The sequence below is a fragment of the Rhopilema esculentum genome, chromosome 2 (assembly GCF_057945365.1).
Source record: "Rhopilema esculentum isolate cy_ngs chromosome 2, ASM5794536v1, whole genome shotgun sequence".
Classification (NCBI taxonomy): Eukaryota; Metazoa; Cnidaria; class Scyphozoa; order Rhizostomeae; family Rhizostomatidae; genus Rhopilema; species Rhopilema esculentum.
The window spans coordinates 3,898,151-3,912,641 of NC_142816.1; the positions used below are offsets into that span (position 1 = coordinate 3,898,151).

General features: G+C 37.0%; 1 protein-coding gene across 1 annotated transcript in view; it reads right to left on the reverse strand.

Moving 5' to 3' along the window:
- The window catches only part of LOC135695529 (uncharacterized), a 34,112-nt gene extending 21,897 nt beyond the window's left edge, over nucleotides 1-12,215 (reverse strand). Inside the window, exon 1 of the mRNA XM_065214647.2 lies at nucleotides 11,415-12,215. Within this exon, the coding sequence (XP_065070719.2) occupies nucleotides 11,415-11,439 (25 nt within the window). The 5' untranslated portion in view covers nucleotides 11,440-12,215. The remainder of the gene's footprint in view (nucleotides 1-11,414) is intronic.
- Between the last annotated feature and the right edge of the window lie 2,276 nt (nucleotides 12,216-14,491).

Here is a 14,491-nt window from a genome sequence, read left to right on the forward strand (position 1 = left end):
GGGAGGGGGAGGGGAGGGGCAGGCTGTTAGACCCATTCTGAACAGCTTGTTGTATGACACGGCTACACATCTAATAATCATTATTTAAAAATAGTCCTGCACTCAAACCACTAAGGGTTTTTGTAGCATTTTAATAAACGTATAGAATGGTACTAGCTTTGGATTCAATAACATAGGCTATTTCCTGACGCGAGCCAAACTTAAACCATAGTTTTTCCAAAGAATATGGTACTATCAGATGAATCATTTCATCGATGCAAAATTTAAGAAGCTTTGAAGCTAACTGCGATCCTTGAGGGACCCCTTTCTTTTGTCTCCATCCTAGATAATCTATCCTGGGAATTCATTTCTTCTTTTATCTAGATATGTTAACATGCTAACTATAGTATAGAGAGCATAAATGCAAAAAGTTAATTAAAGAATTCATTATTTAATCAGCATAATTTTAATTTTGTAGTGGTTCTGGTAGCGAATAAGAGATAATCTATTCTACAATGATGGTGTTAAGCCAGGTTTTCTTTGATCCTTCTGTGGCCCAAATGTGATTTGTAATTTAAGTTTCCTTAGTCAATAGAAAAATATAGCTCGATATAACGATAAGAAGCAGAATATTTCTTTTTATTGTTCCTATATATTAGTGGTATTTATTAATTATATCTTTTTTGGGCTGTTGTAGTAATATTTATCAATGATATCCCTTTTGGACTGTTTCCTGTTTCGTTAAGTTTTAGGTATGGAGTGCTAGACAGAACACTTGCATAAACATGTTTGGTAATGGAGAAATTTCAAACCATTTACTTAATGTATGTTGCAAATGATTGTGTTGAAACACCGACATCCATTATCCCTGAATAACATTATCATCCAAGTGCTGCATTAAAATCAACCTTAAGGATTAGTCACTTAAGTAAAGAAGCGAAAACCTAATAATAATGCAGGATCTTTGGTAAATCTGCAAATCCTGCCAAAAGTCCTTTAAACACGCAGTTGCTCACTTGCTGTTTTGCGAAAATGAACTGTTTCTGGCAAAAAAGACCAAAAGTGAAACCACATTTTCAAGTGCAGAAACATTTTTTGGCATGCATTAAATCTGGTTATGAACAAGATTCCTGTAAAATATAATAGAAATGAAGGAAGGAGTGAAGTCTACAGGCCTTGTTTTTTCACAAGTCTCATTTTGAGGCTTATTGTTTACAGGCCTCGTTTGTCTACAGGTCTCATTATGAGGCCTTAAGTCTATTGGCCTCACTTAGAGGAGAGGAAATTCTTTATAGTTTATTGATGCTTATAATTATGAAACCTTTCATATATTATCAAAACGAAAGCAGAATAGCCAGGAAGGAATTATAAAGAACTTTTATGACGTTGACAAGTTATATTCTTAAAATCATTATCTCCTTGTTCGCCGTACTTAAAAATTTTCCTTCCTCAATATTAGGCCTGTCGTCAACCAAAATTTACTGGTACTGACAATAAACAAACTTTCCACATGTGAAAGTCATATGATATTAGCAAGATCTATCATGTATGTAATGCATGGGTGAGTCACCATGGGTTGAGGTTGGGTTGGCCATGGCTCCCTCGATTTCCGTTCGGTTATCTCCAAACAGATTCTCTTGGAGTTATAGGAGCCGATTTTTTAAAGTGCAAATGTATCTAAGCCCTCAATACAAAACATCTATTTTGAAAATACCCTTGAAACCAAAGTAATTTTTCCTGGACGCTTGCTCCCACCATTTTTTCATGACCACGCCGTTGATAGTGCTATGTATCTAGGTTAACTGCAATTATTAAGCCTGGGGGATAATTTTACAAGGCCACATCTACTATTGCTCGTAATATGAAAATCCATTTTTCCAACAAGTAAATTCCGTGGTCACTTATTGGGTTAAATAATGCTGCCACCCCCCGCCCCTCCAAGGATTCTTTTCTTCCAACGGTACTGTAATAGACTAGGAACAGGGTGTCATAGCAGACCATATTTCTACAAATATATTAGGAATTCTAGAAAGTATAGCTGAAAATGGAATTAAGAAACACAACAGGAAAATTTTATATGGTTCTAACCTCCAGGATTTGAAACGAAGAGTCTGTTATATATGTAATTATATATAGTATTATATAGTATACTAATTGAGGTTTCTAACTTATGTCTTTATTGATTATCACGAATAAAGTTTGATTTAAGATGCCTATTAGGTAATATACACTCAGACTGAAAATATTTTTGGCATTGATGGAAAATTTTGCGGCTATAGGAAATTTAATCTTCAAATATCTTGACTAGTATTGAGCAACTTAAAATTTTTTCAAATTTTTCTCAATTGTGTTTGTTAAAGAAAAGTGTATTTGTAAGTGCCCAGAAGGGACCAGGTGACCTCGTGCATTGAATGACACAGGTAAGTGTAATTTTTAGCATTAAATTATTCAAAAGGTTTTATAAAAACAATTTTTTTGAAAAACCTTTTGGTTTGGCATCAACATTTGTAAGTGAAATGGATTATCAGGGTCTTAATAAGTTCCAAGGTTAGAAATGATCGAACAATTAACAAGTGGAGGAGGATGTTAGGCCACTTAAAATTGTCAAATGTGTTTAAATCTGGTTGCTTAAATTGTAAAAAGGGAGTCGTATTTTTTCAAATTTGTAGTGTCGCAGTATGTTTCCATTAATGCTAATGTGCTCTACTTCAATTCTACATCTATCTAGTGTAGAATTGGAGTAGAACATATACTTTATAAATCGGAAGTACAAAACTGAAACAAGTACTTGATCACTAAAATTACACCATCAAATAAATCTGAATGTGCCAAGTCACATAAATCTGTTACAAATGGGCTGAGATGTGGATATACAAAGAAAGACTTTTACCAATCAGCACTTGATCTTGGTAAAATATAGGAATTGGGCCAAACCAACAGTTGCTTTAGATGGTAATGTTTAGGAAGGCGAGGGGGCCTATAGCAAAGGCCTAACAAGGACATGGAGGGAAAGGCTAATGAGTGAGGGAGCAGGGACAACAGACTTACTTCAAAGTTTGGGTGGCACAGGCAAGAAAGGGTACTACATCTCAGAAAAGGGGGCACTTTCCATAATTTCTAAAGAGGTCACGTCTTAGAAAAGGAGGACTTTTTTAAAAGTTAGAGAGTACGTAGCCCTAGTGCACCCGCGGTTTCGAAGTTCCTGACAGGGAGACGAGATTAAGTTAATTGGTTTTCACAAGTCCTTAGAGGAAGGACGAGTGGATTGGTCCATGCTTGTGAATTTGGCAAGTAAAGGTTTTAGAGAGAGCTTTTTGTCAAGAAAATGTAGGGAAAATTAACCATTCCAAACATAAAAGCAGCACTTTAGAGAAGAACAAATCTTTGAAACATCATCACTAAGCGATTCTATTGAAACCTCACACTGTTAAACCTGCCTATTTAATACATATGGCACCAGGGACCGCACATCAGTCTAAATGTAGGAGAGCTGAAAAGGGCGTGACCAAAATTTTTAGGCCACGCCCTCTAGAACGCCGGAAAACGCCCCTTTTAGAAAATACTGGCTTATTTCTACTGGGGTACTATAAACAATCTGGTTCAGGGAAAATATCAATAGTTTTAAAAATAGTTAAATTAGATTGGGGATAATGAAACATCAAGAAAAACACCTAGAAAATGAAACAAAAAGTGTTCCCAGTCAAGAAAAACTACTACTTCTTAGGAGTATACTATTCAATGTTTAGGAAGACCATAGTTAGAGTAAACTTTCATGAACGTTTTCCAGCGCAAACGCAAAAAAGTGGAGGGGCTATAGCCTCTGCTAGCCCAATGGCTGTGCGGTGCCTGTATGGCACAGAAAATGAGAAATAATTATTTTCTTTTACTTGTTCATCATTGCTTTTGCTTCTTGAAATATTGATCTTTAATGTCTGGAAAAATACTAGAAATGATTTCCGTATGTTCTTTAAATTCTATCAAAATTCTATGACTGCATTGGACAGACAAGGCTAGGCCATAAAAATAACTTTAAATTTGGTATTTTGTACACAACAGACATGGAGAATGTAAACAAACTTGGGTTATGGTTGTAGCCATATTCATTGCATGACCCATTGCAGGTTCTACTTGGCCATTGTGAGAACAAACGCTTAAGTTATCTCGCGGAAGCGGATTTGAAAAAGTAGTTTTTGGAAAGCTTCTGATAACTTGATAAGGATTAAAAGACACGATAAGTGTAGAACAAGATGTTAGCTGAGTATGTGGGCGTAGTTTGTTGTCGGTAGGTGTGTCCATAAGATTAATTACTACTTGTAACGGAGATTTGATCTGTTTGCTGTTGACATCAGCAATTTGCTGGCAAACCCTTTTCTAGGGGGAGTGACGCCCCCACAACGAATTTCATTAATATTTTAGGAATGAAGAGCGATACTGAAAGAAAGGCGAAGCTATACGGCGAAAAAATGATTCATTTCAGGTGCTACTCGCACTCAAACCACAGCACTTGACAGATTGAAGAAGCAATTGATCTTAAAATAACCTGGAGTTGGGTAGGTGGGAGAAGAGAGTTACAAAGAAGAAGAAAATTGATTCAGACAAGTGTAGTGCTGTTAAGCGTTAAAATAGCACAACCGAATATCATATATAGAATTCAAGAGCTAGATTTAACCGATTTCACTGTAATTTGGACAGAGTGAATTTCCTCTTGAGTAAATTTTTACGTGTAGGAAAGGAGGATGAGTTTATAAAACCCTAATTCTTGCCGTGGTTGTGAAATCAATTAGATAGAAAGACTTTTTGCTTCAGCATTACCCTTGGTCTGTATTAAACATTTACGTAATGGAGCAAAGGTAGGCCCTCCTTTTGAGGGGCCACCAGTGGTTCAAGGCTTTTTTAGTTGGTGATGCTTGGAATGGTTCAAGTGCCTATTGCTAAGGCCTAGCAAGGAAATGGTGGAAGGATTAGGAAGAGAGAGGAAAGGTCAAGCTTAATTGTTCTTGTTAAGAATAAAGTCCGGTTGTAAGAGTTTGGGGAACAGAAAGGGGGTAGAGCATTTCAAAGTTTGCAATGTCTAACGAGGAAGGAAGAGTTGTGGAATCGAGTTCGTGCGTTTGGCAAAGAGACTTGGAAAGTGGAGCATTGAAGAATGTGTCTGGTATTGCGTTCATGTCTCAGGGAAACTTGGATCATCCTGATCTCCTGAGAGCAATGGCCGCTTTAATAACAAAAGACAAAAAAAGCTTGCGTATATGGGACCCCGCAAAATGAACTAGTTTCAGAAGTATACGAGAGAGGTGTTGAATCATAAAACATGAATTGATGCAAACAAAAATGAATCAAAATTTCACATTCTTAATTTGGTATAACTGAAACTAAAGAATCTTTTTAATTGATACATGTCAATAATTTATGATGTACAGAGCAGTCAGCTTTTCAAGCATGACTTAAAAATTTCAGTGCAACAAAGGTGCTCACTGATTAGGTGCATCTGTGAAACACATTCAACGGCCTATAAAGAATTACATTTCGGCTGGAGGCCAAGACACTTTTCATTTATACTGTTCGGATGGAAGAAAGTGATTCATTTCTGCAAAGCTGTTGTTTATCCACATCAGAGCAGTGTTATTGTTTTTTAGGTGTTCAATTTAAATTTAAGTGCTACCTTAATAAGATCAAGAAAATATTCCAGCAAAAGATGTCCATTGATATAGAATTACGCCGAAAACCAACAAAAAATTCTGCAGAGAAAGATAGGCAGATAAAACAGCCTTTTTTTTACAAAAACACCCTCAAAATAACACAGCCGTTGAAAAAGTGTATAATTAAATCTATCATTGTGAAATTGCTAGTTGCATGACTTATAACAATTGAGGCGACAGTAAATTTTGCAAATGATCACAAGGATGAGAAAAAAGAAGATGGCGAAAATGATAATGATTAAAAAATAACTATATAATGATTAAAAATAACGAAAAGATAACGATTAAAAAATAACGAGTGTCATAAAATGCACTTTTCTACCCTTTGTTATAAAGATAATGGCTTCAAAATCGCACAGTAGTTGATTCACACTGTATTCAAAGAGAAACTCTCTTTGCAATAGGGAGGGGGTGGGGTGGGGGATTTGGGGCGGGCTGTCACCAGATCAACTTTTATCCCATTAGACAGGCTATCTCGGTAGCCGAACCAGCTCGTTTTGTCTCGTGACTTTGATTAAACTGTGCCCCATTAGTCTTTCAAGATTTTTTAAGCCCAACACCAGCAACAGAAAATGTACATTTTTTATCCCAGTTCAAGAGACAGCCTGCTCGACCGAGGCGAGCCAGCTTAGGTGTTTATAACTGGCAAAAGAAAAGAATCAGGTTTTTGATTGCTACGCAAGGTTGGGTTTTCAGAATGCATCCCCAACATTACCCACTTGCCATCGAGCGGTCCGTTTTTTGGGAGACCGATGCGGCAAGGAGCAGTTAAAAGACTTTAGAAGCCGTGAAGAGTTACGCCTTTTAAAACTGGAAGAAGCACCATTACTTAAATACAAGAATACCTTCAAAAGAATATGGGGGTGTTATGCAAAGAAGATAAGGTTATTCGTCTACTTTCCCTTCACAGATATTCCAGTGGGGTTGAAAACCACGCTGATCATCCTGCCTTATCAATGGAGAGATGATTGTCTCTAGGTCTCGCCCACTTGTCTATACCATCGAAAGGGAGACCTTTCGAATCCCAAGAATGTTACAAGATGTGACAACTACAGGTTCTTTGCTGTTACCTTGAGTACTTTTTCATTTTTGTAACTACCAAGCTTGTGAAGGTAGGTTTTTTGGCGCGGAGAAGCTGTGCTTATCGAGCAGTACCATAGACCTTTCTCTCGATGTGGTTTCTATGCCTGGAAAAGCAGAGATCTAGCGACTTTCCTAACTCTAATTGAAAACCTAGTTTTGTCAGTGCTTCGAGCCATAGACACTTAGGCCGGTAGTCTGCGACTCTAATCATGCTGACACCTAGGCCCCTCCCCAGCGTTCCGTCTGGGTACCTACCGTAAACCTCGAATTAGCCCCCTTGGGGCTTACTTATTTTTGGTATTTTTGGATGGTGGCCTATTTGGGAGGAGGGGCTCTTACGAGGGGGGACTTATACAATTATTGTAGACATTATTAAACGACCTTGTTTATTTTAATAGGAATTTCTTTATGAGCATTTAATTAATTACTACCAAAAGTATGAATTTGTTGTGGTAATTCAATAAAACGCCATATAGGCAACTTCAGATGGCAACAATCATCAAATGGAGGGGTCCAATTCGATAATTCACGGTAGCAGTGGGGGCTTATTCGAGGGGGATTATTGACAATTTGTAGCTCTAGGCTGGGGGCTTATACGAGGGGGGGGGGCAATTTGAGGACTTACGATATTTACTGCTTTGTGAATAGAAGAAAAGTGTCAAGGTCATTTGTAGAACCTGGATTAAAGCCCGTATCTTTGAGGAGCTAAGTCAGCGCTCTAGACACGTGGCCTTCTTCCACCTGTTTCCTCGTGAATTTCGGCATTCGCTTTGAACTACCTGACTGATGGCCCTAATTATGAAAACTTAAAAAGTTTGGCCTTTTCTCATATGCTTTGAGGTGGCTATAGAGCAGGCTTGTCCAACGCGTGGCCCGCGGGCCACATTGTGGCCCGTGATGTTGTCTAATGTGGCCCGCGCTTGGGTCAAAGTTGATAAAGAACTGCACTGTATTTTTTCAGGTTGTAAGAGAGAAATTAATTCATGTTGTTTACGTGATTATTGTTTCATATTATTTATGCGCACGTACACTTGGCGACTTCCAGTTCAACGCAGGGAACCAAACCCTCTTTGTTGTGCCCAAACTATAAAATACGATCTATGAATGGAAGAGGGAGAGATAGTGAATTTGGTAAACGCAATTGCATATTATCGCGGACAACCGATTTTTCAGTAGCTCAGCAAAATGACTTTGTTATGTGTTTGATTTTGTTTGAAAAAATCGCAGTGCAGAAGGAATACGATATTGCTAGGCATAATAACTAAAAATTCATCTTATGACAAGCTGGAAGGCCAGTTTCATGTTCATAAATTAGAAGTTTCTAGTCAAAAATCTCTAAGGAAATCAGATTTTTTTAGTGCGGATTGTGCTACAAAAGTCAGCATGCCGTGATTTACTTTTCTTTTTAGGTGCACATACAAATATAAATAAAAATTGTTAAAACGGATTGCAGAAGCAGATTAAGACCTGGCTCGAACGGGAATGGTTGCGTACTGTTCCAATGGCGCTCAAAATGTTTCAACAAACGGGAAATGAACCGTTCAGACAGGAACGGAACGATCACGTATCAATTGTTTCTTCTCTTCACGCGGAAAGACAATTGCTCCGTTCTACTTTTTGTGCTAGAATTTCAAGAGTTTACCAGCGCGCAAATCAGTATTTCCATATGAACAATGCAAGCATTTAGCCAGATTAGTAATCTTTCTGCTTTTCGGATCATTCCACCTGTTCACACGGGAACGGAACAATTGCACACTGTTCCATTTTCCGTATCACTAAACGGAACGATTTAAAGTGTTTCCACGTGCGCGCAACCCCTGAGTCTCTCATTTCTTGGAATGGGACGATATGAAACGGAACGGGGCTAAACAGGCAATGCAGCGATAAACATATAAGTGGCCCCCCAGTTACTGCGTTATTCTGAAAGTGGTCCTTCTTGAAATAAGGTTGGACAACCCTGCTATAGAGTACTGAAGTGTGACGTCATCAAAAACCTATTTTTAAAATTTCTTAATTTTGATCACATAATTTGTAAGAACGGCATAAAAAGACAGGGCATATGGCATAACAATCTAACAAACTTGCTAACCTTTGTTTTCTCGACGTAATCTCATAGATCAAGCTATGGACTTTCAAAATCCGGCCGGTACCTTTTTTGAAAATTCCTTGTTATCACGTGAATGATGACGTCATTTTCATACAAATTACAACATTTAAAGTGTCATAACTTTTGATGTAAATGAAATAATCGAATGAAACTTGCATTTTTCGGATTAGCTCAAAGAGATCTTTTGAATGATACATAAATATTCTAGTTTTGCTGATATCAGCATTTGGAGCTATGACGTCGTCAAAAATTTTATGACGTCATATATTTTATGTACAGTGAATTATCTGAAAGCGCTATGAAAAATAATGGGTTTTTAAGGGTCAATTAGATGCCTCAAGGCCTAGCAAGGAATTTGAGCTATAATAAGAGGAGGGCGTGGGAAAGGGGAAGGGGATAGGGAGGGGAGGGGAGGGGTAGGGGGAATGGGGAAGGGGAAAGGGAGAGTACTTCGATTTTTGTGCCAATATTCTCTTTTACGTTCTTCTGGATAAGTTGTTCATGAAAACCGAATAGCCCCTGAGGTAACTCTAAACATCAGAAACCAGCTAAATATATTGCTGATTGGCTCAAATGTGGCCAGAAAAAGGCATATCCAATTCGAAAAAAAAAATCTATTTCTAAAAATTTTGAGGAAAATAGGGTTTTCTGGGCTGACCCTTGAGAATTTTGCTAATTGCCCTATTTGGTTTTGTAAGACTATGAGATGTTTTCCATTGTCAATAAATTTTGAAGCTTGTATCAGATTCAACATTATTTCACACCGCTCCACTGCATTATTTGAAGTGTTTCGTGATTTTAATTTGAGGATTTACGGTCCAACTTCTAACAACAAAGTGTGATTCCTTGATAACTAAGTCACTCTCACGATGAAAAAATATGAGCCGTGTAGTTAATGTTAAAGTCTGTAAAAACAGAGCCACAGATAAATGGATACTGCTAAAGTTTGCTGCAATAGTAAAATTAACCTTTCTGGGAATCCAACTAGAAAGCTGAACTCGTAAACTTTTACTCCGCATTTTCTAACACAAATTATCACAAAGCTCTTCCTATAGTTGGTTCCTTTAGAAAGAAAGGATTGTTACAACATAAATCAAAGATACTGAGTTGCAAAACTTTTGAATATGGTATTTATCTTTTCGTGCAGTAAGATCTATGCAGTAAGACCAAATATCGAATTCATAAGTGCCGTAATAATTTCATAATTGCTTTTTGACTACAATAGATTATTTTCAATCATAGAGAAGTGATTTAAAGGGACATTTTAGGGTTAGATATCTAGGGACCTGTTTTTCATTTTACTAAAACTGTAACTTCAAGCAACTACTTTCTTTTTCTTTACAATATGTTAAAGGTTATTTCGACCATTGGGCATTTTGGTTTTAGATACATTATCTTTGGTCCAATGTATTTATGAAGTCGCAATGATAGAGCAAGAAAGTCATGGTCATTTCCTAAGTGGATAAATAGATAAATGTGATATGTGCTTCTTAAAAACCTTGCTATGAATAATTATGAACTTAATTCAAAAGATAATCCCTTTATACAGTCGCAGTAGGAGGAGCCTTGTCACTTTTAGGCTGGTTGCTCTTGAAAAAGACCTAGAGAATAGCCGTATTATTTTGACGACAGCTGTATTAAGAATAGATAGACTCTTAGGGGAGCAAAAATTAAATTTTTTTAATGGAATGAACGCATAATGAAAAACAAAGTTATCAATTAGGCAACTATGAGCAAATCAGGAATTTTTCAAGTAGTGATTTCATTAAAAGTTTCCCTTTAAATTAAAAGTTATTTTGTATCTGCCCTGCAGATACGTGCATAGAAACAGAGGACTTGCATAGAAAAAGAGCAATACCCATGTCATAGAGTCACAAAAAATACACGTACCCCATCGTGATGCAATTGCTATACTTGAACCGAAAATGCTTAGAAAAGGAAAAAACATTTCAGAGGTATCTTGCTTAAGAATTGCTCTTGGACAGGCAATAAAATGGATCTCATAACGAATTGCTGATTTCGATAAGCAGAAACGTCTTTATAGGTAGCCAAAGCTTGCTTCTTTCAAGATGAAGATAAAAAAGTTTGCCAAGTGGATTCTGTGCGCGCGTTTGAAGACTGATCAGGTTAAAACTGGCTTAGTTCAGGCAGGTGAAAAATAAGCATCAAATGTGAGAGGGCTTTGAACAACTTAAATAAATTTTTTCTTGCAACAAGCATATTTTGGAACCTGCTGTCACCGTACATCCAATTCTAAAGAATCGAACACAACTAGGGTAGCATTGAAGTCTCTAACTGCAAGGAAGGCTCGTTGCTAAGAATTACTGTGTAGAGCCAAAAATGCAAGCTGTGTTGCTAAAACACTTAAAATTCTAACGAAATATAAAATTGCATTTTTGGGGAAAAACTCGAACACATTCACTTCATGGTGGATCTTGAGCTGATCAGAACAACTGATTAAGCAAAAAACGAAAGATACTTTAAACTTAGCAAAAAGTTCCCGAGAAGATTTATTGTATACAGCAAATATATTTGTTAAGACTTACTTCTAGCTCTGGGCCTTGCCAACATCCTTTTCTTCTCTGTCAAGAGCAGCTTGACCCAATAGTTTTGAAGCCTATTTCAAGCATTCGATTTGAAAATAAGTGTTTTCTTCTTCGTGAATGTTTCTCTGAACTTCGACGCAAATACTTTAAACTGAAATTTCTCTTCAGTCCCCCAGGACCCAGTCGTTCTTTCAAAAATCTTCTTAAAAGCGAATTCGTTCTTCGGTGTATTTAGCAAATTTCCACCTGCTAAACTTGGGGGTGAGTGCATTCTTTCATTCTAGCCGATTGTTCACAATGCGCGCAATCGTGATCCGCGCGTTTTTGAAGCATTCCGCACTGTTTGCGCGATGCTTCTTTCTGCCAACCTTCTCTCCAGCTACCGATATAAAATCGGACAGTGTAATATTCAATAAAAAACGGGGAGTCAAAAGGTGATTGCTCCTTTGCTAATCAACAATTTAGAAATGCCCATTGAATGCAGAAATCATGCTTTTTCCAGGTTTGCATTTGTTCCAAAAGATCAGTCATAGCGCAAAGATTCAACGGTGGCAGTTATGTGTTTCCACCGCGGCTCGGAGTTATCTACTTGTTGCTCTGAGACCATCTGCCTTCGGGTTGTGTAATGTTCTTGAAGCATAGCGATTTCAACATGATATGAGCAGCCGAGTACACGCATGCGTAGCAAAAATCAGCTGTATCACTATTTTTCATGAGTGAAGACGCATGGCCGGGGGACAGGCAAGTCAGTGAATAAAGTATTCGATTTCGGAACTCTAGCAAGTAAGCTCCAAAATTATCAGTCTAGAATAGACACATTACTGTGGCTTGCATGAACGGTCGATTTAAAGAAATGTGAGGCCGCACCTAGGCCAGGTCTTATCGATCGCGCTAAAGTTCTCAGGTAAAGATGATAGCAAAATGGCGATAAAATCGTAAGAATAAAAGATAAGAATTAGGAATCTTAAAGATGGTAGGTATTTGACTACACAATAAGTAACATAAACCAAGATCTCTAGAAAAAACAGTGTTTGCGACTATGAATAAAAAGAAGCCAATGATAGAGCCTTGAGTTAACAGTATAGAGGTTAAAATCGTGCATGTCTTCCAAAATTTCAACATTATAGAGCGGTCAGTGTGATAAATGATGTCAAATAATAATAAGTAAACAATTATAAATAAATTATTTTTTAAGGTTGGTATCATGAAAAGTTTCTCTTCAACGATCTTTTAGAGGAACCAAAATCATGTTGATCGAATTCAAAGCTTAATTTATTGTAGCAATGAGGCTTGTAGGTGGAGCTGTTTTTATCGTAACCGAGGAAGAAATCACAGTAAGCTATTAAGTTCTGACCAGTTTATTAAGACTAACAGCCAAACTATATATTTTGCCTGCTTGCAAAATCACAATTTAGTTAATCTCGCCAAGGAGAGTAATTGCTTGTTTCTTTTCTTTCTGAATTCAAGCAATGAAAGGCTCAAACTGCTTTTTAGGATGACACGGCTCTGAAAAAACTTAAATAAAAACTATTAGACAAATAGAAAATGTTTAAAAGTGCTTGCTTGTAATCAACGGTTATAAACAAAAGGGTTAAAAAAACTCTCAAAACAGTGGAAAATTGATTTCTTTTTCAGAAGAAAGCTATCATTAGCTCTCGAGTAAGTAAAGACTGAACTCTTTTTGATACTTTGAGCTAACGTAAAACTTTACAATTCGGTAAAATGACTAAGATTCTGAATCAATGATACGGAATCTTGGGTGGAACTGTATTTACAAGATTATTGTAAGGTCGATTTCTGATACAGATTCAAGAGTTTGGGAAATTTAACTCGAGTGATCGAATGTTATGAATTTCTTATGAGTAATCTAAGTTCTGACGTTATTGGAAAAAGCAATTTAATGACATGTGCTTCAATTATTAACGTATTCGCTGCCTTGTACGTTTCAAACGGCAATTTTGATCGTTGTATTTTGTAGAAACATGTATTCACCAGGTGTGTGTGTAGAGGCGAACTTCGTTTCATATGAAAACCGACGTAATCAGAGTGTTATTTAATCCAAAAAATGCAAAAAATTGATATTTTCTAGACGAGTACATCAAGAATTTACAAATTCATGCTTATTTCAACAAAACAAATGTTCAAAGTCTCTACAGGGCTAGACTTACCGTGGCTTTGGCTGAGAAAGTTTAAAAGCAGCAATTAAACTCTTGGGTTCCGGAGAAATATTTTTAAGTTCCGTGCCACTATTAATTTGTTGCAATAGTAAGAGAAACATTTTGGCTAATTCTTGATTTTGCCTGAACAAAACCTACTAATGATGGGCGCGAGCCCCGCCCCGCGACCTTCTCGTCACCTTTTGGTGTAAATATTGGTTTGAAAGGTCCGGTGCACACAAAATCTGCATTTTCGAATAATTGCAGTAGAAAATGGACAATGTAACTATGAGACAAAACTCAAATGCTTTGATATTTTTTGTATCAGCTTCAAAATACGTAGGCCTAGCTAAGCCAAGCGAAGGAATTGTTAACTGCTTGGCCTAATTAACAAATTCTGGTAAGTTATGGTGTGGTTTGCGAGTTGTTCTTAGCTGCATTTCATAGATAGTCTGAAATCTTCCTGGAGACAATTTGACAATAAGGAAAATTCTCATTGAATGTTACAGCTAAAACAAATAAATTTTAGTAAACATACCACGTGCAATCCAGCTATCGCTCGAATGTTGTCCTTACATATGCAGGAAGATTCTCTGCACTCTAGAACTCCCAAACCCATGTTATTGCCGCGTTAACACACTGTCTTGCTATTTGTTTATCTCTCTAAACAATTCTTCTGAAATAATGTTAATAAATTATATCTGTTTAGCGTTCAAATGTGGCCGCCATTTGTAGGCTAATGATCTTCATTGAACGACCGCTGTGCACGATTTCAAACCCTTACTTTTCCTTATTTGGAAAATTCTTTTGTCAGATACTTGAAAGAAATCAGCATGAGGTCTTAAAATGACCACACTGACATTTTCATTAACATTTTAAATAAAAATGTCAAAGATATTGGAGCTGGTGTCTTTCTTTTCC